This window comes from Struthio camelus, chromosome 2 (assembly GCF_040807025.1).
Source record: "Struthio camelus isolate bStrCam1 chromosome 2, bStrCam1.hap1, whole genome shotgun sequence".
NCBI lineage: Eukaryota > Metazoa > Chordata > Aves > Struthioniformes > Struthionidae > Struthio > Struthio camelus.
The window spans coordinates 20,315,891-20,343,533 of NC_090943.1; the positions used below are offsets into that span (position 1 = coordinate 20,315,891).

At 37.7% G+C, this 27,643-nt stretch overlaps 2 protein-coding genes across 5 annotated transcripts; one reads left to right on the forward strand and one right to left on the reverse strand.

Moving 5' to 3' along the window:
* Positions 1–4,594: 4,594 nt before the first annotated feature.
* Positions 4,595–14,548, reverse strand: THNSL1 (threonine synthase like 1). 3 transcript variants are annotated; one of them, XM_068934543.1, is made up of 4 exons: positions 14,409–14,548; positions 13,662–13,814; positions 10,659–10,764; positions 4,595–10,161 (listed from the first exon to the last, which is right to left on the reverse strand). In XM_068934543.1, exon 4 carries the CDS (start codon positions 10,116–10,118, stop codon positions 7,896–7,898), a length of 2,223 nt encoding a protein of 740 aa, XP_068790644.1. In that variant the 5' UTR covers positions 10,119–10,161; positions 10,659–10,764; positions 13,662–13,814; positions 14,409–14,548; the 3' UTR covers positions 4,595–7,895. The 3 variants fall into 3 exon arrangements, with proteins under 3 accessions (XP_068790644.1, XP_068790645.1, XP_068790646.1); XM_068934544.1 differs by lacking the exon at positions 14,409–14,548 and adding an exon at positions 14,235–14,337 and having other exon boundaries at positions 10,659–10,761; XM_068934545.1 differs by lacking the exon at positions 14,409–14,548 and adding an exon at positions 14,235–14,323.
* Positions 14,417–27,410, forward strand: ENKUR (enkurin, TRPC channel interacting protein). 2 transcript variants are annotated; one of them, XM_068934547.1, is made up of 6 exons: positions 14,417–14,485; positions 14,812–14,905; positions 17,521–17,666; positions 20,516–20,742; positions 21,756–21,902; positions 26,384–27,410. In XM_068934547.1, the coding sequence occupies exons 2-6, from the start codon at positions 14,829–14,831 to the stop codon at positions 26,555–26,557; spliced, it is 771 nt and encodes a 256-aa protein (XP_068790648.1). In that variant the 5' UTR covers positions 14,417–14,485; positions 14,812–14,828; the 3' UTR covers positions 26,558–27,410. The 2 variants fall into 2 exon arrangements, with proteins under 2 accessions (XP_068790648.1, XP_068790647.1); XM_068934546.1 differs by lacking the exon at positions 14,417–14,485 and adding an exon at positions 14,535–14,656.
* Positions 27,411–27,643: the final 233 nt, after the last annotated feature.

Genomic DNA, 27,643 nt, shown 5'->3' on the forward strand with positions numbered 1-27,643 from the left:
TCAGTGGAAACGTAGACATTTATCCCCATCTACTCACTTAGTGCTACGTCAGCTTACTAAAAAGAAAATTCAGTGTGTAACTTAACTTGAAAAGTAATGGCAGTATTACAGTATACAGTAGTACAAATCAGTATTACAAATCATTTACTTTCTGATCAACTTTTTACTTTATTATGTTTTTTTTTTGCACTACTATTTACATGTACTTGAGAAAGTCATTTACATTTTTTCCTTAAAATTTGCAGTGCGTGGGAGATTTTCAGGCCCTCAAATTCTACTGGTAGTCAATGCTAGACACTATTAATTCATAAGGTGTGCCTCTACAGTCCTTGCAACAAAAACCTACCAAAACTCATTGATAATTCTGAAACTGTTCTTTTGACTGATAATTGTATTCAGTGTGCAAAAAAATCATATTATGTTTTGCACAGCCACCTCTGAAAGGCAACATAAGTCTAACAGCATGTTTGGAAAAAGACCATCTGGTTAATGTCGAAGTAGTACCTGCTCACTCAGCAAAGGCTGTCATTAGGTCAGCAACGGAGGCAGCCACTACTCCATCCACTCGGCAGTGTTAAATAATAGAAACCCAAATGAGAGGGCTGGAGCCTTGGCTGGTGGGCTGCATGTGGGACAGAAGGCTTAGCAGGAGATGTACACAAGCTTTACAAAAGTTATTCTAAAGCTGTGAAAGTTTCTCTACCACAAGTCTATCAAGAAAAAGAAATTCAGTCTAATATAACCCTTTCCATGGTATATAAGACTTGAAAAAAGTCCGTAACTAACACTGGATTCTGGTTTTAGCACATAAATTTAAGATAATGTTTTTCTTCCAAACCAAAATGCAACTAAAAGGCTAGCTAAAATGGAACTGGAAATGTTTATTTAGCTCAGGTCTGATCTCACAGAGCTCTGAAGTCAGCCAAAAAAAAAAAAAAAAAAGCATTTTAAGCAAGGTAAGATCAGGGCCTTAACCATGCAAAAAAAAAGTACAATATATATACACCTCCATGTTTTGTAAAATCTAGTGAACGCAGTTGTGCACTTATACTGGTTTAGTAGGTTGTGCTATGTTCCCTTTATGCTTGCTCTTAAGGAAAAAGGATAACAGAGTAATTGATTTTAGCATGCAAAGACTACAAGAAAACTGAAAAGATATAAAGTCTGCAAAGAAGGAAGAGCAGCCTGTGGACTCTTTTATCAACCTAAATGACAAGCATTTGAAAATATATTGCTTGGTAATTTTAACACTAAGCTATGAAAAATCCTCCCTCTGTACTGCAAGAAATATTATTTATACTGTTTTTTTCCTGTGAGTATTGTTATCAGCACTTCCTTATCCCAAAAGTCACCACAAGCCCCAAATGCTGCATCACATTCAAAACCTAAAACATATAGGTTTTGGCATTGTGTGTACTCTTGATTTCAATATTAAGGAACTGTGATTTAATCGTTTATTTTAGATTCCTATATTACAGCAAAATTGATTCAAAAATTACAGTTGACAGGTCTCTAGCAGTATACAATGCTGTTAATTAGTGTGGTGTTTCTTTGACCTGGAACAATCACACATTTCTGTGTACTCCATAAATTAGTGAATATTGACGTATTAATCATTAAGGTTAAAAAATTTTAGTCAAATTTCTGTTCATTACATTTTCTAAAAATGAAAATATAAAAAGCCCATATAACATTACAAAAGTTTATGAGAGCCTTTCATTTAGAGCCCTTCAAAAACGGCAGAAAATGATGTCTAGCAAAATTCTGTTAGCAATGCCATCTTGTGGTTATAAGCTGTATATAACAAGAACTCTTAAGTAATTTAAATTCACTTTTTACCAGTAAAATACCATGTATGCAGAAATAAGCTATTTATATATGGCCTTTCAGAATTGTACATTATTCTTTTATTAACCACTCTGGATGAAAATGTCTGTGAACACAGCTCTCCCGTCCTCATCTATATATAATTCTAATTAATTACGCACGGAGCGTTAGTTTCATTAGGAAGTGAGATGCATTTATTAGCATTTTAAACAGAATCAGATTGACACATGCAGTATAACTCAGTAAAGGAGCCCATTAAGTGTCTACTTTATTTAGATATAATTTAATAAACTAGTCTAAAGTGCAAGAAAATATACTCATTTTTCTCAAAATGTGTTTGTGGAACAGAACCCTTTGAACACACTTTTATGTCTTCCAAGCTTTCCAGAGCATCTTCGTAGATAAAAGGACAAGTTTAATTACGAAGATGGAATATTAGACTTTTCAATTTGTATTATTTAGATCTTACTGTGAGTTGAAAATGAATTGAAAATGGCTGTTGAATCACAAATTGCTCACGAAAGCACAGTGAAATGCCAGGTAAACAAGAATGGAAAGAAGGGGCTCAAAAGCATCTAATAAGCTTTAAAAGATTTCTAACTTTTAAAAGCCTAGAAAAAATTGATAGCTACATTCAATACAGCTGACATTTTCATAGGCATTTCCCTACTATATACGTTCTACTAATTTTCATAACGAAAGTATATATTGCACAAACTATCACAATACATATTGCATAATGAAATTTAAAACTAATGAGCCACACCCTAATAGCCATGCATCAAGTCAGAGTGTGCATTAATAGTCCATTTGCAATTCTCTAGTGACAGAAAAAACAAGGCTAAACATATCCAGTAGCCTATTCAAAGTAACTTGTTCTGTATACAAATAACACTATAGCAGAACTGAAATGAGTTCACCACTTCTAATGCCTGGGCAAGCCTCTTCAAATATTGTTCTTATTTTTGTTGGCATTTAAGTTATAATTTCACCTAACTCCCGGGGCAGCCAAAAAAGACTGCTGTCATTGTTTGCTTTAACCTCTTTCATAACATGAACCAAAAGGCTTCCCTGAATTAGTTCTCTTCCTATGAAATTTTATCTTTTTAGAAAATCATGTTAATCTAATATTGCCAGAATAGAGAAACTCTTACAATTCTGTTAGGTGCCTTCATCTCTACTTGCAATGTGTCTAACTTCTACTTACAATCCTGGATCACTCTTCCGCTCCTAGACTGAAGATACCTCTATTACCAAATTTTTACTCCAGAGATGGTGCTTCCAGGCTAACCTTCCTTTCACTAAATTAAGCAAATTCTGTTTTTTGAGGCTTGCATGCCACTGCTTCTTATTAATCTTTTCCTTGGTCTGATGACTCTCCTCTGAGCCCTCTCCTGTTTCCCCAGGATTACTGGAAATTGTGGATCTTGGGGTTGGGCACAACATTCCTTGTGAAAGGTTATATCAAAGTCAAATACAGACAGTAACATTACTTTCCTAACAGCACTCTCAATTCTATACATGATGATCTCACTGCTCCTTTTGGCCACATGGCATGCTGGAAATTAATGTTCAAATACTTTTCCAAGTCCCTACTTCCCACAGCAAAGTACTCTATTCAGTATGTCCTGAAACCTCTGCTCCTAAAGACTCACTTCTTTAAGCTGCAAATGCAGTTTGCTTACTGCTCCCTGCCAAATAATTCCCTGCCAACTCTTACTCTGTGTAAGTGACCCGTCCCTGACACTATTTGTGTCATCTGTAAACATGATCAGTCTTTTTTTTTTTTCTTCATATTTCCTTAGCGAACTCATGGTTAAGAAGCAAATCAGGTGCTTTATAAAATTTTGCTGGACAAGAGTCCTATTTATCCATCTACTAATAGCCTATGCTCTACTCTGAACCTTGCACCTGTTTCATGACACTGCAGTCAAGAAAGCGGCTAGAGACCATCTTATACAGTCACCTGGCAATAAAACCTTCTTGAACAAAAGGCACAAATAACATAGAACCACCACGAGGCCGGGAGATCCTCAGCAGTTAAACCTGAGAGACCAGGATCCAGATTGGTCTGCCTTTCAGATTGCTGTATTCTCAAAATTTGAAATTGAAGCAACAACTTCCCACTTTTGATAAATGTGCTGAGCACATTTTATGACTAGGATGAAAAAAACTAGTATTTAAATGTTTAAGCTGCTCGAATGTGTTTAGAATTAACTACTTGGTAATGTTAATTCACTGAAATTAACAACTCATTTCACACTTCTATTTCAGCCATTTGCAAGTCATTTTTCCGCCAGTGATCCTGAAAACATATAACGTTAAGTGAACCAAATCATGGCTGTCCAAGCCAACTGTTGACAGACAACTAGTTCAGCCCTCCACTGAACTAAGCGTGAAGAAGGGAAATTTTTAACTGGCATAGGTTTCCTTGTCTTTTCCTTATAAAATCCTCAGAAGACAGATATTCCATGTAGTGCCATAAAGTTTGTGGTGCAATGTAAATAGAGAGCTTACATATTTGGGGTTGTGGGTTCTTTTATATGTTTTCTAGGATGATGTGAGCTATTTCACTAACATCTGTCAACCTCAGCAAAGTGAATTATTAGATCATTTACTATATACCCAACTTTAAATAAAATATAGGAAAGAACATGTCTTTCAAGACTTTTAAAAATAGCACATTCTGAAACCTCTTCTTTATTTTATTTACATCATATTGATGGGATTTAAGAATATATTTGCAAAGAAAATGCTAGACCCTTACTTAGTGGATCCCTTACTATTTATTTAGAAAAAAATATAGCAACTACAAAGGACTATGTACATGTTTTAGGCATGCAGAAAGTGTGATATACTTAACATATATTCTTTAAGTCCTTGAATAACAAAGTTCATCTCTTGAAAAACAAGAATTTTCCATGTAGAGTCCCCTCTGCTTAAATATCACATCACCTTAAAAATCTAAATAGCAATTCTTTTTGTATTGCAAGATGTATTCTTATAATAAAAAGTATAATAAAAATACAGACATTACATAAACTAGTTCTTGTTACATTTGTCCTTAAAAGTTTTTTCAGGTAGTATCAGTGACCAGCAGATTCATCTATACAGAAGAGTTATAGTTTAACTAAAGCTATGCTACTACTCCAGGTCAACAGAGCTAGTGGAGACGTGTATATATGCATGTGCACACACTCTATACACTGGGCTTATATTGATTTAGGTTGCAGTATCCTATCATTAGGTAAACAGGAGCAAACTGTGTATACACCAAGCCTAAATAGCTTTAAGAATCCTCTGATTCATCACAACATACATGTGCTTTTCTGTATCATTAACACATCACTTTCCCCCAAAGGAGTTGATGCAAAAAGTTGCACGACCCACCATTCAGTGAGTCCAATCTCTACAAAAGACAGAAAAACTAGCTTTTAATGTCCACTCTTAATGGTTAATGCCCTTTATATCTTTCCTCATACTGGTGGTGAAAGGGAGTGCAGTAACACTATCACAATATTTGTTAACTGCAGCATTTTGCTGAATGACATTTAGAAAGGCAGGGGCGGGGGTGGAAATGGGGCAAGGACTGCTTCCCTCACTATCCCATCTCCCCGCAGGCAGTCTTAGCTGGTAGGATGCTGGAAATTTCTTTTCTTCTCCCATTCCTCTAGGCGCAGCAGCACTGAGCAAGCCAGGAGACTGTATGCTGCAGCTATGACAACGCAGCATCAGCTCATACTTACAATGTGGAAAGCCAAAATCCTAATGCTACTGCTATACCTTCATAGTGCCCATTTTTAGAGTCCACAAGCAGATGTGATGCACAAAACCACTTCATATTTAAATTGAAGGTACAAAAAAGTCCAAAATTTAATTAAATGCTTAAAAAACTATGAGTAAATACTGCATTGTTAAAGCCTTTAGACATTCTGAGAAATGTACTCTCTAACATAGGCTCTTTAACCACTGTCTTTATGCACCTGTATGTAGGACTGGGAGCTTATATCTGAGCTCCATTGATCACTTTTATACTTCTTCAGTTCATGTAACAGTATCAACTGTGACAGTGGTTAAAGTGACATGAAAACCTCAGTTAGGAATTTTACTTCTAATCAAGTTTAAGTTATTGCCATGAACTTTGAAATACCAATTGTTAGACAGAGTCACACCACTGTGACTCTGTTAGGCATGTGGTTCATCTCTTTCTATCTAATAAATTAACCAACTCGAGGCAGGTCACAGATTTCCAGCTTAATGTTGTTTAAAATTTGAGCTTTTCTCTTGTAGGTGCTGTTTAGGAAATCAAGCTCCTCATTTCAGCTGTTTCTAGAATGTATTATAACAGTGTGTGATACATCATCCTGTGATGACAAATGGCATTAAGCCCTGTGAAGCAAGGCAGAAATTCCACAGAAAAATTCCTTATGCTGAAACCAGCTCCTGCTCCAGTAGGAGGAATTCGGACGTAGAATTCTGGTTTTGTCCTGAGCACATACAGTAAGCACATTATATTTCTTTTCACTTGAGCCTAATGTGAGAAATAAGTAGAAATATCCAGATAGGAAATGTGGATGTGTACTAATACACCTAGACCAGCAGTGTTTTCTTAGCAATACATTTACGCAACTTTTTCTTACAGTACACGGATGTTTATTACATATTGAACAGCCTTTCTCATGCTGCCTCTGAAGAATAAAAATGCAAAGTGATTTTCCAAAATTATTGCAGAAATAGCAAGGTAGGACTGAGCAGAGAATAGAAAGGTCCTGAAAAGACATCCAAGAATGGCAGAGTTCGGAAAGTTTTGTGTCACACCTTTGTAACTGGCTACATTTAACGTTGTATAATATATTCACTGTGGCAAACATAACATCGTGCTCCAGTCTTTCAGCTTACGTTGGAACCCAATACATCACATCATGTAAACTGAATGACAATTTTTCAAAAGTAATTTGCTGGATTGTACAATTAGCAAAATCAGATTGATAACATACTCACAGTTTAGGTTACACAAGGAATACCTCTGAGGCTGTCTCACTTTCCAGACACTGAAGTCCATCTTTCACTTTCTTTGATGAGATGCTAAGAAGTTTGGGAAGTTTCTTTCTTACACTAATTCATGCAAAGCTAATAAAATGTCAAGGAAATAAAACTAAAAAGAAGTGACAACCTCAGCAATCAGAATATTCTCAGAAAACCATACAACCTCTAAGATAAAACTTATATCATAAAAATTTAAAATACAAAAAAAAGAACTAAAATTAAATATTTATTTACACTTATTTAAGGAGATTGCTGCTATTACTAACAAATTATTTTACAGCATTAAAAAAAAAGATTCTAAAGTTCAAATAGGAAAGGCCTAGGAAAGACTACAGCACACTGAAGGAAGAATTGTATTTCAAAAATTACTAAAAAATATTGAACAAAGGGTTCTGTTTTACAGCAGAAAATATCTGTGGGGAAGCACCGTCTGAAAAAACAGCAAAAGAACCAAACTTTTATATAAAAGTTGGCCTCACAGTACCTAAAAACAACATACAAGACGACAACACAGTATATTGAATAGTTCAAGGAATTAACAATACATTTATACTTGAATGGCTCAACCCTCATTAGTAACATGCAAACATCACGACAATATCTGACAATGTTTCAATACCCTAAGTGAAGTGAGTTAAAGTTTAACTAGTCACCCACTGACTAAGTGATCGTATCATTCTCACAAAACTAGAGCTAGCAGTCTCAGAAAGGTCAGACCACATTACTCTCTCCTTCAGTGAAGGATGCTTCAGGCTCATGAAGGAAACGGCGTTGCCCAGGAAAGCCTGCACAGCTGCTGGCTGCGCTATACATGACCTACATATTCCAAGCGTTCAGTACTCTTAATTCAGAATCTTTCACAACTACTAGAATTCTTACATGCATTACTTTAAATATACTGCTGAAAATTTGGCAATTGAATATAAAATTGAGGAAGTTAGCTGTGAACTGGATAGAGTTTATTAAACATGCATTTTGTCAGCAAAGTATTGCAACTGACACAATAGATGTCTGATAGTTACTCAGAAAACTTTCATAAAATGATTTTGAATTAAGGCTTCTATGCGAGACATCAGCATACTCGTATCAGCAGCACAGATCTGATGATCCTCATTCTCATTCTTTTTCAGTGTCTCTAATAGGCCCCAGTGGACTGGAGGCAGAGGGCTGTAAGAATTCAGCAAGTGAAGCTGACTTAACGGACTCTGTTTTATTTCTGCAATCCTCAAAGCCTTCAAGATAGCAGGTGCAAACTTAGAATAATGAGCTGTAGATGAAATAATAATTGGGCAAGTTCTGTCTTGTAATCGATCTGCAACCACTTTAGCAACAGCTGTGTGTGTATCCAAAATATACCCTGTAGTACTGTATACAGAGTGGATGGCAGCTAGACAGTCCTCCTCAGAGCACCACCCAGCCACCAAGTCCTGTTGCAGCTTTTCAAGTAGATCTTTCTGTAGCTGGAAGTGGCCCTGATTTTCCAGTTGATTATATAATTGTGTCACCAGTTGTCCATCGCCATTAGCAATCAGGTGCAAATATCGCTCAAGATTGGAGGACTTCAAAATATCTACTGCTGGTGATAAAGTGGGAATTAATCTTCTTCCCCTCAAATCATAAATACCTGTTCTTATGAAGTCAGTCAAAACATTGTTTTCATTGGAAGCACAAATACATTTTCTAATAGGAATTCCCATCATTTTAGCATACAATGCAGCTAATATGTTGCCAAAGTTTCCTGTAGGAATGCAGACATCTACAGGGCTTCCAAAAGCAATAATATCTTGATGAACAAGATCAAGGTATGCAGAGGCATGATAAACTACCTGAGGAATCAGTCGTGCCCAGTTTATTGAGTTTGCTGCAGCTAAAGCTGTTCCATATTCTACAGTAAGAAAGCCAGTATAATCAGAATTAGTAAAGATTTGTTTTATTGCTGTCTGGCAAAAGTCAAAATCAGATTTGACACCTACTGACCAGGCATTTTCTTTCTGATAGCCAATCATCTGTGATTTTTGAATTTGGCTTACTCCATCCTCAGGAAAAAAACTCATCACAGCAATTCTCTGTTTGTCAGTGTCATGAAGACGACTGAAGCCATCTAAGACAGCACTCCCTGTGTCACCAGAAGTAGCTACCAGAACCAAATAATTGCAGCTTCTGGGAACACAGTATGCAAATATATGTGGCATCATCTGTAAAGCAAAATCCTTAAATGAAGCTGTAGGTCCATGAAATAACTCCAGGAGAAACTGATTGCCTGTCAGATGTCTAACTGGGGCAATTTTAGAACAGGTAAAGTTTTCTCCATAAGCAGTGCCAATAATTTCTCCCAGAGTAGAAGCAGGTATATCAGCAGGATGTATGCACCTTTCCAGTATTACCTGGGCTCTTTCAGCATAGGTTGCTTCTATCAGGCTTTGCCATTCTCCAGCAGTGAATTTTGGAAGTCCGCTCCCAGGAACAAAAAGTCCTCCGTCAGGGGCTAAGCCTTCAGTGACAACATCACTGAAATATTTAGCAGAGTCTTTTTGCTTACAATTTCCAGAACCACTAGACCTAGTTGAAATAAAAGTTTCCAATTCTGAGTTTTGATATCTCTTCACTGCATCAAGTACCTTTTCTGCTATAGCCTCTGCTGTAATCTCTCCTCCATAAAGAACACGGATATCATGCCACCTTTGGTAAAATTGCTTCCTAAACTGAAGTATGTCCTTAAGAGACATACCAGAACCGTGGCCCACAATGCGATCTACTTTCATTAATTTCAGCCTGCGCATAATGACTGCTGTGGGTACATCCAGATACACAACTATTCCATTTTTCTTCACATGCTGCATGCCAGCAGCATGCATTGGATTGGACCCAGTAAGGGAAATTACACTTCCAGATGCTGAAATCTTCAACAGCGCTTTTCCTTCCTCCTCTAAAAATTGCTCATTACCAACATCCTGCAGCTTTTCTGACACACTCATATTCCAGGTTGTTTCAAGGACATCATCATCTACATCTATGACAGGGCAATCTAGTTTCTGACCTACTATTCTCCCTACTGTTGTTTTCCCAGCACCTGGAGGTCCCATTAGAATAATATTCTTGTTTCCAATGAGAGAATGGCTTGAGAACCATGACTTCCCTATCTGTGCAAAAGCTACAGGTCTTGAAAACATTAGTTTTAAATACATGCTAGAAAGAGTGTTTTGGGTTATTAGTCCTAAAGGCCGATACTGAACAACGTGAAACATCTTCCTCTGCTGTTTTTTCAAGTCAACTTGACAATCCACTCAACTGTTTCAAAAAAATAATAATAATTAGTCCTTCAGCAAACAGCTAGAAGAAAACTAAAGAATATGAAATTCAGAAGAGCAAGAATTAGAACATAAATCCAATTATAACTTTCTCAGTGCTAAAGAGGTAAATATTTTTTCCAAAGGTTATTTATTCCACTCCCCTCCATAATTCCAGCTAAGTTCCCATGGACAAATCTGACTTCTTACAGTCCATCTCCTGAGGGTAAACAAGGACCCATCAAACCTAACGTTACAATACTATTTGCAAATAATATAGTACATAAGCATTCAGAACCAGTTGGTTTTGCCTATAAAATGCCAACTTTTATGTACACATTTACAAATAAAGAAGCTTGATCAAATTATTTTCTGGTAATCACCATGTTAACAAAATCTGTATTCATCCACTCCCTTAAGATATCTTTAACTTGGATTTCTTATATTTTCTTTCTAGAAATCAAATACAAGAACCATTTAAATACACAGAAAACTCACAGACTGTTGCGCAACAGCAAGGCTGGCAAAGTTGCATCCAGTTCTCTTCTAAAAAGATGGGAGACCAAGCAAATGATACTTGAAGTACTCCTATAATGGAATTCTACTTGATGCAGTTTGTGTAAAATAAGGGAGAGAGAGAGAGAAAGAGAGAGACAGAGAAAAAGAACATCACGAAGACATTCTATGCTCAAAATAAATCACTAGGAAAGCAGAATCTCCAAAATAGACGAAGAAAGAAGTTCTCAACAACATGTTATTTTCTTTGCTTAGGGAAATTGATACCAGTAAGTATCAACAGGAACCGCAGAATAAGAACCACGTGTGGTGTTTAGGAGTGAGGAGGAAGACCCTCAAAAAACCTGCACAGAAGAAAAACAGCACAAACTTGCATAAAAAGCTCTACAGAGTTATTTTTTCATTTTAGGAAGGCAAACAAGTGTCATGCTGTTATTTCTCCATTGATCATGTCTAAAAATGCTTAGAGAAAACCAATACGGAACTTTCTTTTAGGAAACTAATGAAATTTTGGACATACAAATCCAGGAGTGCAATTACTTAGTGATTACTTACCAATCCTTAAAAAGAGAGGGGAGGGGAAGCTAAGCGCGTGTACAAAATACATAAAAATCACTGTGTATTTTTTGAAGGTTACTTTTAGTTGCTATACTATGCAGGATTGAAAGAGATGGGTGACTGAGCTGCAAATTGTACAATTTTTTTTCTAGCACCATAACACACAACTAGAATTGCAATCAGCAATTTCTAATAACTAGATTTTAAAAATTCAGTCTAGCTCTTGATAATCCGGGTATTTGCTTAGCACTACTTATTAAAATACTTTCTTTAGTTTACATACAGGTTACTTTCACCAGTGAAACGATTTTTAATGAGATGTTTCACCACGTTAATCTCGACAGACCACACAGAACGATTCAAGAAATTTACTATAGAGTGAGATTCCAAATCCTTCAACCATTCCAATAGCTTTTCTCTAGACCCTCTCCAGTTTCAACAGCTTTTTAGAACTATGTAGAGCAAAAGCAGTCTAGCATTTCAGTAGAAGAAAGGTGAGCACCAAACAGGAACTGCATTATCTTCCAAAGACCTGCTCATGAATTATCCATGTTTACGATCATCACAGCAGTCCTTTAAGACCCTACTGCTCCCCAGAGTACATAGCAGCAAATGACTCCAGGGACAAAGGTCACTCAAGCTTCAAAAATAACATGGAGGCTCACATTTACATTTGTAAGAGGCTGCCATGAAAATAAAGACTTTTCAGTTCCAGTTCCGTATGCTCCTTGCTCTAGATCCTACTCTATGTTCCTAGATGTCTTTTATACTCCACATTCATTATCAGACTATTAGTATACGCTGCAAAGCCAAAGAGCTTTTGATTTTTTAAATCTTTCCGTTCACTCATTTCTACATGGAGAGACGTTTTTGCAAAGGGTAAGCCCCTTAAATTGAATTCTATTTCATGTTGATTGTCAGTTACACCCAATACTGTGATTTAATGCAGACACTACAATTACAAGGCATAGATCAAACTACAACAGGCATACCGTAGTTTCTTCCAGTTCTGGTAGTGTATAAGCGAATGCTCATGTTTAGAAGCAATATAATGGTTACTTAAAAAACAAAATCTGTGAAAAGCAGTTATAATATTCAGTATCATTATAAAGCTGTACTGTATGACAACGTACTGTAGGGAACACATACACAGAGTATAGAGTCAGTAAAAGGTATTTTATTAACCTGATAGATGTGAGTTTATGCTCAGGGTTCAAAACATTTAGGGATAGTATTTTAGTTATTTTATTTCTTGATCAGATGCATCACTTGGTACCTTACATATGATGTAAGGGAGCCCATACCACACTCAGCTTTGTGGCCTACATGTCTAACTGTACTACAGATTCACTTTGAGGAGCAAGAACTAAGTATGTGCTGTAGAGCTACATGATTTAACATCTAGATTGCTTTATGGACCTAGGCTATAGGGACTTACCCCTAAAAGGGAAAGGGACTGATGAAAGGGATTAGACTTTGATTTATCTAGTTATAGGTTTACCATGCATACATAAAGTTGCAACTGGTCTATGGTATTTTCTGATATCAAATGAGCTGGTCTGGTGCAAAAATTTGCAGGAAACTTCTTTATCCAGCTACTCAGTTGGTTTAACCTATGTCAGTGTAGTCCAGTTTTGCACCCATGTAAAGTACATATGCATACAAGCTTGCAGCAGTCAAACGCAACTGCTTTTGAAATTAGATTTTTATTCAGTTGGCAAAACTTTACTCTAAAAAAAGACTTGAACTAGACTTTATCCACAGTAGAGCATGCCAGTCTAGTTATACCAACAATCCAACCTAGTTTAGATAGAGCTAATTCTGTCAAAATGTTTTTTTTTTTCTTGAAGCAGAGCTTACATTCCTACCTCCAGTGGAGTAATAAGCTTTGACAACACATCTTTACCCTCCACTTGGACTCTCAACAGCAGCATCATTAGAAAATATCCCTATTTTTAATAACCATCACTGATGCCAAGAGTTCTAGCAAACAGTGGCTTTAGTTCCTGGTGACTTGAGACAAATTCCAAATATGAAGTTTACATATGCATACTGTATGGTTAAAATTCAGTAACCAAGCAAGTCAGCAGCAGTTCACAGCTCTCAAAGACCTCAGATACAAGATGGGCAGTTGCCATACATCACCTGTGCCTTTTTGTCAAGCAGAAGTTGTGCCCTGTGTCTTTTCTCACAGCTTTTATGCAGAGAAAAAAAATCTCAAAGTAACCATTCAACTTCGACCACTCCATGATCATCCCACAGATCAAGTTTCTGAAAAGGTGTTGAAAAATCACCCATGTTTTGAGGAAATGGGTCTCCTCATCCCCTCAAAAAGCACTGCTGCATAACAGGTCTAGAAGTTTGGCTGCAACAGCAGAGAAGTGAGCACAGCAGTCACAACCCGTGAAGGGGGGAGGAATTACTTACAAACTGTATTAGCAGATCTTAACTGCCACAGACCCCTGTGGGAGTCAGACACCGCGCAGAGTTTTCCCAAAAGACCTTTAGGTGTTGAAATAGTTTTAGGAGTCTTGCGCACTGCCAGGAAAGTGTCAAGCTCATTTCCGGGCACTGCTACGTCTGTAAAGCAAAAAAAAAAAAAAAAAAAAGAAGAAGAAGAAGAAAGAAAAAAGGAAAAAAGAAAGAAAGAAAGAAAAGCCGATCACATTTCACATTTGTGTTAAAGACCCACAGCGATGACGCTGCCAAGATCGCGCCTGCAGCACGGCGCGCAGTCCGCAGAGGCCGACGACGAAGGCGTCGAAACGGGGGCACCGGCCCGTCGGGAGGCGCCGCAGGGCGACGGGAAACGTGACGCCGCAGCGGCGGGCCAGCCGCGCCTCGCCGCCGCCACCGGCGGGGCCCCCCCGGGCCGCCTGCTCCCCTCGGGAGTCGGCCGCGACGGTGCTGCCCCGGCCCCCTCCCTGCGGCGCCCCCTTCCCCCTGGAGCCCGACGACGAGCCCTGAGGCGCCCCCGCCCCCAGCGCGGCGCTCACATACCCGGCGGGGCAGGGCCAGGTGCCTCAGCCAGGTAACGGGCGAGCCCCACTCGCCCGCAGCCTCCCCTTCCCACCCCCCCTTGCGCATGCGCAGCCACCTGCCTGCCCCCGCCCCCTGGAGCGTAATCAGGCCACCCGGCACGCCCGGCTTCAGCCCTCCGCTCCGGGCGCTTACCTACGCGAAGTGCGCCTGCGCGGCTCGCCAGGTTTCCCAGCCTCTCCTCGGCCGTCGCTTGAAGGGGCTGCGCCTGCGTCAGTCACTGCTATTGACCTTGGCGTTGCGCTGCGGGAGGCGGAAGTGGGAGGGCGCAGGTCCCGCCCCCTCAGGGAGCTGTTACTAAGCAACCGGTTTCCCTAGCAACCGTGGAGGCAACAGCATGTCGGCCTCTGTCTGCCTGCGCGGCTGGGCGCCCCCCGAGCGGGGTAGGGGTGCGGGACGGGCGCGGCGGCGGGAGGGAGCGAGGGGGTCACAGAAGCGGCTGAGTGCGAGGAGGGAGGGGCAGGGGCATAAGCAGGGCGAGCGCCGCGAGGGGGGAGCGGGAGGGCCCCTGGCGAGCGTGTGGCTGCCCCGCCCGCAGGGCCCCCCCGCCGCGGGATGGCGGCGCAGCGCGCCCCGGAGAGCGTCTACAACCTCCTGCCCCGCCTGGAGGAGAGGCCTGTCAAGCCGCCCAGGTACGTGGCTGTGAGCGACCACCTGCTGGCGCAGGGGCTAGCTCTGGCAAGCACTACACCTTATGAGTAGCAGACAGGTATTTAAAATAAAAAAAAATCTAATTATGGCATAGTTGCTGCTCCTACTAATGAGTGACACTAACATTTGAGGTTTAACAGCCTGCTCCTGAAGGACGATGATTGTTTGCTGTCTTTGATGCCAACCTGTTCATGGGCACAGAACTTACAAAGCAGTGTTTTCCCACACAGAGGAATGACGTGGCAGCTGGAAAGCTCTTTCTTTGGGATTTTTCAGAAGTGTCACACATCCATTCCTTTTCAGTATCAAGTATGTCTTGTGACATTGCCTTTTCTTCCTTTACCAAATACTGACTAGATTAAAATCCTGAAGACCTCCATGACCGTGTTTTCTTCCTCCTGGCCCTTGCTAGCGCTGTATTTTTGGTGTACAACAGCATTTTACACTTGCTTGACCATGTATCAACAGACACCAAAAAGATACAGCTGCCACATCTATTTGTCCAAAGAGGAATGCCTGCAGCTGTCTACAAAAGATGGCTACACCTTTAAAAGACATCTTTAAACCTTATACCCTTACATAGTAAACTCTCTAACTCAGTACCTTCTCATTCACTTTCCCATTTTGAGACCATGTGAACCCTAGTATATTTAACTCCACAAAATAAGTAAAAGTCAACATAAAGTTGCTGCTTTTCTCTATGGCCACAGTGCCTATGGCTGCAAAATGGTGAGGAACCTAATAATTTTTGAATATACTGGTTTTGTGTCTAATTCGGCAGCAGTTTGCCATGAAAATAACAGAAAAGAAAATGAAGGCTTGTGTTTCTTGTAATTAGAGGTGTTTCTGGAATTATATGTAATCTTATATACATAATCCTCTTTCTCATTTTTGAGACCAAATCTCAAGAAGAGAAAAAGTTCCACATTTTAACTGAAGTCCTTTCATGTTTGCTAATGTTGTGATGGAGTATAACTACATCTATCTGGCATTTGTAGCTCATATACAAATGTTTATGTCAGTGTTGCTACTGTGATTCCCATTCACTGGTCCAGCATTTCCTACTTTCTTTTCTCCTATTTTGGTAAAACAGGCTGCATTATATTTAATCTTTTTGTCCTTTTTTTTTGTTTTCCTTACCTGAAAATGTGTTATAGCTCTTTAGGAAACACTCTAAGGTTTTTCTATGTGAGAAGAGTTCAGCCATTCTTCAGCCTTTGTCTGTCACAACTGAATATGACATTATTCCTAAAGATGGGCAGATTTTAGAAGGTACGTGGCAAGGTAGCCTTAGCTTCAGGAACAAGGAGTTCGGACACCTTCAGCAAAGCATCTATGAGAGGACAGTCCTCAGTTAAATGCAAGATACTACTAATCAGCTAATAATCAGCATTTGGCTTCTTTTGGAGAAAATGTCTCCATACTTTTGATTAAAGCAGGAGTTACAGCACTGTATGCACCATTATTCCAAACAGCAGTGAGTGCGTAGAGCTTTCCATGTCTGAGTTCTTACTGATTTCCGTATTAGCCACAAGTTAGTGGCAAAGCCACCACTGATTTCAATAGTTCAGGGTCATAGTTCAGATCTGTGTCGCATAAGACATATACAGAATTTGCTGTTCTATTTCAGAGCAAATCATTCATCTAATCTAATCTCTTATATTAGCCTGTAACAGATGGTTCAAGAGCAGGATTGAGACAATGATACAGTGGACAGTAATGAGGTAACCTGATGATCAAAGACGTTCTGTCCAACTCTCCACATCATATGTTTTAATGTGTTCTGAAGCATGAGGTTTTATACGCCTTTAAAATGTATTTCACCTCATAGAATGAAGCTATGAATGTTCTTGTTATCAATATAGAACTCATTTTTTGGAAGCCGACTGAGTTTTTTCCTTTGGTATGTCTGCTTAAAATGTTATGTAAGATCCCACAACATGCTTCACCTTCTGCAGCATGTGTGAGATACAGTAGCGCTTGCACCTTTTGCAGGCTACAAGTTTTCAAATGTAGACAATCAAATGAAGTTGTCTCATGATTGATATTTTCCTGTAGATACACAACAGCAGTGTATTTTGGGCACGTTTTTGAACAAAGTATATAGCCCTATATGAAAATATATATTCAAAATATAAATTAAACATAATTAAAAAAATAAAGTGACCGAAGTGCGTAATGCATAACTTCATGAAAATAATAAATTTATGTTTCTTCCAGAGTTTCAATAAGCAATACTCAAAACCATTTTGTTCCAGAATGTAGGGGTTTTCAAGCCTCAAAGGGCTTGTGTTCAGTATTTTCAGTGCATGCAAGAACCATTTCTCCAAGTGTGATAATAGTGACCCGGAAGGCACAAAAGAGGAAGGAAGAAGCAAGTTATCTCTGGAACCAGAAGTATGCCTTTTCAGTGCAGTGCTGGGCCTAACCTTAGTAGGGAAGGTGTACGAATGATAGATTTTATTTGAGAGGGAACAGAACAACATAGCTTGGGCTTTTGGATTGAACAACTGCAAAAATGTGTATTCTTTGAACAAGTATTTTTTAATAATTTTCTGATCTTTAACTTCTTTATGGCTATTTTTTAACATCAAAGGTATGTATCAACATTTAGACCGTCTGTCAAGTGTGAGACAGAGAAAAGTAAAGCTCAGTGGAAAACAATGGGACCAGCAAAAGTTGAAGTGCCCTCTCCAAAAAACTTTCTGCAGAAACATTCAAAGGAACCCAAGCTACCAGAGAGTAAGTGTTGACAGGAAATCTATGAAATGCAATAAGTTTTTGTTGTTTTAGAAATGCTAATATTGAAAACAATTTTGTTAATTATTGAGATTCTGATTTTTTTATATTTCAAATCATTTTTGCCTACTAGGATGATTTCCATTGTTCTTTTTTAGTATCTGTGATTTTGAAATTATTTCTTTATTTTGCAAAAATATTTCTGTGTAAAATACTGAAACAAGCAAGAGGGAGATTATGAATGTGACTGCAAAATATTGTGACTAGAAAATATTGGAAGCATTTACTGTCATGTGATACAAAGCCAGCTGAAATGTATAGAAAAATCATTAAATCTCTTTTGGATGCAGCTATTTAGATATTTAAGATGTGTCAATGATTTGTTCTACCCTGCTAATATTTAAATGCAGAATTATTTAATTTAGATTTGTATGTCAGTCTTTCCTGATCATTAATATTAAGGTAAATAATATAAGCTAGGGTGTTAAAAGTGAGCTAATTGTTTGTAAAGGTTGAACAGACATGGGGAAAGTATGTGCATCTTTCTTAATGTTATCACCAACATACAGCTTTTACTCTTTAGCATTCATTGTTGGACCTTAATCCTGTAGCATTAAATTGGCTGGCAGTGTTCAAAGCTTAGAAGTTTCTGGAGAGCTGCATGCCACAGAAATAAAAAAAAAAACTGAATATTTCACTTTAAAATGCCTATTTTCCACCATCCTATCTTTGAACATAACTTGTAATTCTGGGGAGAAGGAGCTGGCAGATTTAATGTTCAGCCTCAAGGCCAATTCTGTAAGACTGGTCATATTCCAGAACAGACTAGCTTAATGCCGCTGGAGTGGTAAGTAGATCGCTGTCCGAATTTGTGATGGTGTTAGAAGGCTTTAGCCTGAAACTGTTTTTAGACTAGAAAAACAGATAATTTTAGATTACGGTATAACAGAAATACACTGTGTAATAGAGTGTGGGAGTCCAGCACCCAATCCTCCTGTCAGATGCAAACAACTTTGGCATTGAAAATATGGGCTATCCCATTAGGCTCTGGAGGTTTGATGCCTCAGGCAATATGGATTATCAGAACTTTGAAGAAAGCTTAGGTTCCTGAGGTCCTGTAGGAATCTTGGCTGGTTTTTGAATAAATGCTTAACTTTTGCAGAAAAGCTAAACAGTATCCAGTATACCAGAATGTAATACTTCATGACATCTGAGTGCTTTAGATGGCTCTAGCAAAGAAGGTTTGATTCACCAGTAACTTTGAGCAGTTCATAAGATCCCTTTTGATATACTTTGAGCAGTTCATAAGATCCCTTTTGATATACTTTTATCATAAAATTAGTGTTACCTACTTTAAAATGGCCATATTTTGAGATTCAGTGCCCTCGCATTTTTCTCAAACAAGTAGCTCACAATATTCTTATTTCAACTTATTGATTCAGGGCTTCATACTAATATGTGTTTTGGTATTTACATTAGGAGACATTGTGCTAGAGCTTCAAAATGACCATGACACAGCATAACTTCCATACAGACTTGTTATTTCAGTGCCATGATTATATTCTAACATCTCTTCAACAGGAGTTATATCATTAGCTCAGAAAGTTCTTACACATTTGATGGATGGAGTTTCATACGTACCTCAGAAAAATTACGCTTCTTAATCACCTCTTTTAAAGCACATGATCTATCTTTCTAAAGCATGCAAACATACTTTCATAACTTGGAATGCAACCAGTTACCAATTGTCTATATTGGATTACAGCATTTTGTTGATGATATCTCTACTGCCTTTAAAACTAGGTTGGATCCATGTAGTTAAAAAGTAGGTTGCAGGGACAGAACAGAAACAAAGATTGATTTTTTTTTTTTTTTTCACTGAAATCTAGGACAGTGTCTTCCTTGTGGAGCATGATCACTCACCACTTCCTTAGAGGAGGTGCGCTTCCTAACATTCGGCTGAATCTTGTTGTGTGAATGCCCTCCTGCATTCGTTCTAGCTAAAATCAGTTGCTGGCTCCAGAAGAAGTGGCAGTTCCCAAAACAGCAAGCGCGCGTCAGTGTCCTGCACATAAGGATGAGCCAGTGAGAAGAGATCTTCTTTCCAAAAAGAGATCCTGACAGAAATAGGGATTTAAGTCCCTGTATTCTACAGTGCTAAATTATGGAAACCTAGTAGGCTGTAAAAACAAAAACCAGGGAAGCATTGGTTCATGTCTTCAGTATCAGGAAATCATCCATTGTAGGAACGAGCTCTGTCATGTGTGACATTCCAGACTTATTTTCTGCCAAAGAAAAAGAACATGAATTTAGACAACCTGAATCAAACTACTGTAGCTTCTTCTGAGTTCTCTCTGATAATGACAGTTAGAGTTATATCTGGTAGGAAATATGTGGGAAATGGATTGTTTTTCATCCCTCACCTGAACAGGAGGCTACTGACTTTCAGTTGACACCTTGGAGAAAAGCTTACACAAAAGAGGAAGGGTCTCTTTTTTCACTGGAGAAAGGATTGTGAATAATTGTTTATGAGCATCTTTGGTAAAAGTAGTTTTAATCACATTTGAAAGGAATCCCACACAACTGGGCTTAAGAAGTAATGAGTGGCGTATTATATGGAAAACCTATCTAAAACAACACAGTGTTTCCTAGGTTAACTTCCATTATGCCCAGCAAGCATAGTAGTTTTCATCATAGTACATCTCCAGTCAATTTTTCATGTTTTAGATACATTTGATTTCTATTTTTATGTAGCTTAGTACATAACTTCTCTCTCTTGAGAAACGTAATAATAGTGAACTGTAAAGTTCTTTATGGTTATTGCTGAGGGTGTTTATATACTCAATTCACAGGAAAAAAAGAACAAGATAGTAGGAAAATGCCTACATTATCAGTGCCACGGAAGACAGATCACCCACTTATGGGAATTCAGAGTAAAAAGAATTTTATAAATGCAAATGCTGTTGCTGCTATCATGGGGTTGGCTAAAAAGCCTCAACCTGTTTATGTTGATAGAAGACAGGGAGACAAACACCTGCTTGAAACTTCAGGACTTGTTCCAAAATATGTTAAAAAAAAGGTAAGCTGTATTAAATTACAGTGGAAATATCATTAGCAATGCCTATTTTTCAGTTCACTACTGTATTCTGCTGTGAAATGTTTATGATTCGTTTTGATACACTTAGGTACTGTTTGCATTAGAACATGCGAAATTTATCAAGGAGAAATCATTAGCACTACAGTTGTGCCTTGCCTTTGCTCTATATTCACTTGCTTATATTGTCAGCAAAAATTTGGCAAAATGATGCTGCTAAAGCAAAAGCAGATGTATTTTATTAGGAGCCCAGGCAGTATCTAATGGAGAGACAAAGAGCTGGACTTGGTTCCTTCTGCTCACTCAGCAGTCCTACTAGTCAATAGCTAGCCCACCTCTAATGACCATGTGAGGCACTGGGCACCCACTCACCTCGCATCTCAGAGTAAAAGAAGAAAGAATTTTCCACCAGCTGGAACCAACTTATGGCTAAGTGATCTATTCACTTGGCAGCCTTCCTCATCCTTAGCATTTGGACTGATATTTCCAAAATTGAAACCCTACAGGTGGTACAAGATGTGTGGTTAGAGCACTATAGTTACTAGTTAGTTACTAGTTAGTAGTTTTGATTCTCTTCTATGGCATACAATGTTTTAGCAGAAATCAGGATGTAGAAAAACCTTTCAAAGAATATTTCTAAGGAACATGTATTTCCAAAGGTAGAATTTGACACCATGTACAAATGTAAAATAATTTGCTGTCATTAACAGATTTCAAGTTCCTCACTCTGATGGTAATCAGTTCTTATAAAAAGGTGTTTTGGTTTCTGGCTTCTCTTGTCTTTTGAGGCTTTGGAGGAAAATTCTTCATGCTTTTTGATGAGACTACAGGGACAATCATGTTTGATACTTCTGCGAACACAGTAATTTAAGATTTTATTGCTCTGTGGCAAAAAATTTCATTTCAAACTATTTTTGTAAATGCAATATACTATGTGTACAGGAATGTCTTTGATTTCTTTTTGAAAGCATATATAAACTTTTTCCTTGCCCTTGCAGGATTATGGTATTATACCAAAATATGTAACACAGAGAGATGAAGAAATTAAGAGAGCTCAGAAAGAACATGAGGCCTATATCTTGGAGTCTCTCAAAAAAAGAGCCATGAAACGGTTGTCTGATGAAGAAAGGAACAGTGTTCTGCAGGTGCATGTTTTGTTTTAGTGTATGTGGTAACATGCAAAAGATTAGTAGGGTAGTGTAAGTCCGTATAAATAGTGCACCAGATTTTTAAGCAAGGCAAATGGGCTTGCTGTGTTTTCACTAGGTGGAGCTATAGAACAGTTATGAATTTAGCTGAAGGGAGCTGGTGTATCTGCTGTTATAAATTGGCTTTATACAAGTACTTCAATTTTATTAGATTCATATCCTCTCCACCCACTTGGAATTTCAGTGAAGCTTCGAGGGGATGCAGAGAATCACCTGTATGGATCCAGAGACATTTCTGACTCTCTACTTGTGAATTATAGAAAAACCCAAATTGCATCTTGTTTTTTTCTGATACATAACACCAGCACATTTATTGGTAGTTTCTGTCTTCACGTCATGACTTCACTGGCTAAAGCATAAGGTCATGCTGTGGCATGTGACAGATATGGCAAAAATAGAAAATAGAATGCAATTGTAATATATTTGTAGAATTATGACTAAAAAATATATTTTGCCAAGCTGTTTTGTATAGTCTTCCATACAGTATGTATGAAACAAGTTTTTGCAAAGAGCAATAATAGCATAAGAGAAGTATAGAGGTAAAGAAACGTTTTAAAAGTATATTCAGGAAAAAAATAGCTGAGATTTGAAACAAAGTGCACTACTGATCTGTGAGCAGAGATCAGGCTGCCTGTCTGAGGTGTCAGAAACTGATGGGAAAAGAGACCTTGCATCAACTGTGTAAGACTAAGACTGTATGAGGAGATGAGAAGATAGGCACTGTTTCTCAATTTAAACCACAGATATTCATATAGTCAAATACTTAACTTTTGATACTAACTGTATATTGTAGTTAAACGGTACAAATACAGTGTTTTATTAAAAGAGACTTGCACTGATATAACTTATGTATTTATCAACACCTTTTTATGTGATTTAGTTCTTGAACTGCAGTTTCTCATGACCGCTTTTTAGCTAAGTTTTCTATGAAAATAGTGAAGTCTATTTGTCAGCCCGTCCCTTAGTAACTGTTGATCTTGGCAACCATTTGCAGCAAATCAGCAGATAGGTGGACATCTCCAAGATACTAAATTCCCACAAAAGGCGAGCAGAATATCTAGAGACAAAGCAGTGTTTAACTCACTTGCAAAGATTAACCGGTTAATCAGCAAGAGTATAGATCCGAAATAGCCAGCACGATGATGTGTCTCGCTTATGGAGAAAGCAATAGAACCTAGGAAGGAGTATAGAAGAGAGGTGAGGGTATTGCAGTGGCAGCAATATAAGGAACATAACAGCAAGGGTGAAGATGAAGATATTACTGTGATGCGGAAGGCAGGGGAGAAGCTGATGGTTCCTCAAGTTGACTGTGCAACTAAAATATACGTGAAACAAGGCACACCAGTTCAACTGCTCACAGTTCTGCATGTTGTTCAATAAAATTTTGTTTTACATTTTTCAAATACAAGAGTGAGAAGAAAGCTCATATTTGTTAGTTAAAAAATTTTTAGATCATTTTTATTAACTCAGTATCTTCTTTTAAATTTTTTAAAATGTTTTCTCGTTCATGGGCTAGATTATTTATACGGTTATAAAGTCAGGAGGAATTAGTGTCCCCAGGGTATGTGGCTTCTACCCAGTGCTCAGATGTAGACATATGGGAATTCCTGTCTTTTAAAATAATTGACTGTGCTAGTGCACACATGTGCACTATCTGATTTGAAAGAATACGTGGCAATAAATGTCTGAGAGCAAAATCAAGCCCTGTGAACTTACAAAAATAAACAGAAATCATTTGTGCCAACATTTTTTGAAATATCTCTCAATTATGCTTATTTTGGTTGTGGTTTTATGAGAATAAAAGAGAATGTTGATAAATGCAGTACATATTTCTCACTGATCCAGCATGTATTAGAATTCCTTATATAGAGTTAGATATTCAGCTTGTAATCTAGCCTGTAGCAATAACAGTCAACTTATTACATTGCTGTTGGAGCAGCTGTGAGGGAGCTTTTGACCGAAGGAGTCATGATCTACTTTTGATCTCTCCATTCTGCAGGGATAGAATAAATTGTGATGAGTAGATGTTCTAATACGTTTTCAAATTCTCTTTGAAAAATTATCCAAAAAAGTAATGAATGACTCTTCTATGGAAGTTTCAGAAGTACTGTTATTTGTTTTCATGACTATGTATTTGTAAAGTGTACCTTATGCCTGGTATACTAGGAGCGTTATTTAAGTACTTTACAGCCTTTGATTGCAAAGACAAGTAGCATTACAAGACAGTAAATAAATAGGCTTTTATGTTGCTCTTAGATTCACATATTGAGGTAGGGTTTTTTAATTTATTTAGATGGTTGCATGGGAAGATTGTGGGAATAACCATTAAAGTAAAAATACTTTGTCGAGTTTGAATATGAATACACAAAGCACGAACTGCTATGCAACAAGTACTCTGCTTTGAATCCGGAAAATATTAGTTCATATTAAAATGCATGTTTTGCTTAGTCAGCATTTGCAGGGTGCAGTCTTTTTTTTGGTAAACTAATTCATGTAATAGAATAAATCAGGCAAGTTTTTAGGCGTAAGAGCTCTTCTTGAGTTCTGAAATAGAAGCAACAATCTCCAAAGCTCCACACATATTAAGAATAATTCTTTTAAGTTTAGCTTCAGTATGCTAGTCAGTATTTTGGGAGAGAAGGTGGTTAGTAATAGAGGAGAAGGGCATGTTAGTATAGGGTAGTACAATGATTATCCTAAAGAAAGAGAGAATGGTAATTCACCTGTTCAACAGATTGAGGGGGAAAGGAAATCATAATATGTCATAAAGTCGTTGTATTGGATCCATTTTTCATTATAAAGGAGAGTTAAGAACTTGAGTTTCCAGGATAATGATTTCAGGTCTTCATTTTTGAAGATATTTTGTGATCTCCCCTGGAGAAATAACTGAAAGCCAAAAGAATGAAATAGTGGTTTCGGAAAAATGTTCTCCTACTGATGACTAGGTGTTTCTATTATTTGCTGATTGCTGTATAAGTTCTTTTTGGCAAGTGTCATTATTAAGTACACCCGCGTAGTTTTCTCGAGGACATTTGGTGCACTGAGTAAACTATATTCCATTTTGATATTGGCATGTATAGGATTTGTAATTTTCATGATTCTCTTGAGAGAAAGTGAGGAGCATTTTGTTGCACTAATTGTGAGGATTTAAGGGCAAATTTTGGTGTTCTACCACAGTCTGGTTCCATTCAGCATATGTTGGTCAATGGACGTTTGCCTCTGATGCTAAGCTAACAGGGTTATGAGTATCTTTCAGATGATTGCTTGTTTTGTTGAGGCAGGATTTTAGTCTTGGGCTTTTATATATGGAAGGTACAGTTTGCTTTATCTAGTAAGCTATTTCTTTGTGTTTCCATTTCTATCAAATGGAGAGATGACATTGAAATCATTGGTGATGATATTGAAATCATTGGTGATAGAGGTCAATGAAGGCTAGGTTTTTACTCGCAGTTATAAAGAAGTTGCCTGTAGATGTTAGTTGGAATGAGAATACAGTTATAAAGGATTTCTTCAAAGTAGCTCATAAAAGTTAAAATATTGTGGGATCAGTTTGGTGCCAGTGGTGTAAGGAAAGTCAAAATTATTGAAAATGAAGGTGTTGGTTAGATGAACTGAGTGAGACTGGCAGTGGATTTGGGCTGGAGTGTCAAGTATTGGTATTCTTGTAGATACTGAAAATAGTCTGTGACACCACTGCGTGTGATGTGTGGTGATATCTGTGATACCCAGATTGCTGTTTATGGGGAAGTGGTTTCTGTAATGAAGTTTGTAAAAGAACTCTGTTGCTTTTTGGAGAAAAGCAGGTCTTTGAGTGTTATGAGTTTTGAGGCGGGTTTTATGACTTCTCAGTGAGCAGACTAGAATAAGATACAGTGGAGCAGTCAGAGTTGCCTCCTTGCAGGTCTTTGACAGCATAGACAAAGTCTCTTTTATAGAACAAAGAAGAGTTACTCTTTATTTACCTTAGGCAGTTTTTATTGAAGATATTGAAGAGTTGAGATGCAGTGTAGAGTCTTCCTTGAGTTCCTGGTAAGCTGTAGAGTTGACTCTTAGTCATGTTAGTATACTTTTCTCAGTTTAGCATTTTTGTAGCTCCTACTTTATTGTCTAGTTTAGGATGCCTCTTAAAAGATCATGTAGATTTTTCTCTCCAAGGCACAGCGTTCTCTGAAGATCATCCTTTATTTTTCGTAAAAATGAGCCAAGATTATTTCCATTGGAACTACCTTATCTTTTAGGTATTTAATTAATTTGATCCAATTAGTTAGGATGATTAAGGATTTTCCATATGTTTATCTATTATTTTAACATTGCAATGACAAAGTCAATATTTAAAAAAATCTAAGGCACTTGTATGTATATTATTCTTAATGAAGTAAGTTTCTCTCATATATTTCCTTGTCATGTAATGGCTCTAGGGTCTCAAAAAGAACTGGGAGGAGGTGCATCATGAGTTTCAGGGTCTTTCTGTAGATATAGACACCATACCGAAGAAGATGCATAAAGAAAAGCTGGAATCACAGATGAAACAACTGGAGCATGACATAGATGTCATCGAGAAGCACAAAGTTATCTACATTGCAAATGAGTAAGAACTGTTAAGTAAGTCCTTACTATGAGTAGGGACTGTTTTTCAAATATTGCCTCTTTCTTCCTTTTCTCTTTCTCTACCACTGCCTTTCAGAAACAAAAAACAAAAAATATAAATGCTTAGAAGAAATTGAAACAAATCCAACCATTCAGAATAAGACAATATTCAGCTAATATAAGCATGTAGTTTCTTAGGAAAGTTGCTACACATAGCTAATTCTCGTCTATACAATTCAAAAAACTGTTTTGAATAAAATTCCTAATTAACTTTCAACATAGAAGCAATTTGTACTATTTGTAATTTTTACTAACTAGTAAGATTTCTATAAACGTCATATGAAAGGCATAAAAAATAGTTTCTTATGTTTGGAGCACTTCTTCCATTTAACAGCCAAAACTAAGTGAACTGATGGGCTACTGAAGAAAACTTGGTAAAAAATAGCTTCAGGGTGGGATTCCTTCTCGTCTAGTTATTAAAGAGCTGAAGAGCTAAAGAGTTTAAACAATTCTATTTCTAAACAGTTTGATTTCTACCTAACATTTTCTACATTCATTGTTTGTTATCAAAATCATTTTTTACAGCAGAAGCCCATAACAACATAAGCTTTCTGCAGTGTAGTTACCACAGGTAGCATGCTATGTATGTGTATGTATGAATAATGCAATAATGCTGTGCTAAGTTTACAACTAAAGTGGGAAAATATATATGGATTGCTATTGTACATATAATGTTAGATCAAAAGCAATATACTAATGAGTCATGATCTGGGAAGACGTTATATTGGCATACTGTACTGATTGGCATACTGTACTGCAATTATTTGAATAAAAACTGTTTCTTTTCCTTCTGCTCCATCTTTGCTTCAGAACACATCTCTTTCTGTATTATATCAATCATTTAGACCAGCAGCTGTTGTGACATCATAATACTTGACGTCAGCAGAGGATGAAATCATGAATTTCAAACAAACTGTTAAGAGCCAAATTTTCACGTACATTAAGTTTCTTTCATAAATCTGTCAGGGAAGGGCTTTGAAGACTTTGCAGTCGTTCTAGGCTGTATTTCTTGTGTGTCTTAAGCTTGTCTA

What these genes read in the sequence shown, in the direction of transcription:
- THNSL1 (XM_068934543.1), bottom strand. Translation starts at nt 10,118, where the DNA reads ATGTTTCACGTTGTTCAGTATCGGCCTTTAGGACTAATAACCCAAAAC.
- ENKUR (XM_068934546.1), top strand. Translation starts at nt 14,611, where the DNA reads ATGTCGGCCTCTGTCTGCCTGCGCGGCTGGGCGCCCCCCGAGCGGG. An exon ending in GGAACCCAAGCTACCAGAGA is followed by an intron (nt 17,667 to 20,515) that starts GTAAGTGTTGAC and finishes CTCAATTCACAG; the next exon opens with GAAAAAAAGAACAAGATAGT. An exon ending in AAAGGAACAGTGTTCTGCAG is followed by an intron (nt 21,903 to 26,383) that starts GTGCATGTTTTG and finishes TAATGGCTCTAG; the next exon opens with GGTCTCAAAAAGAACTGGGA.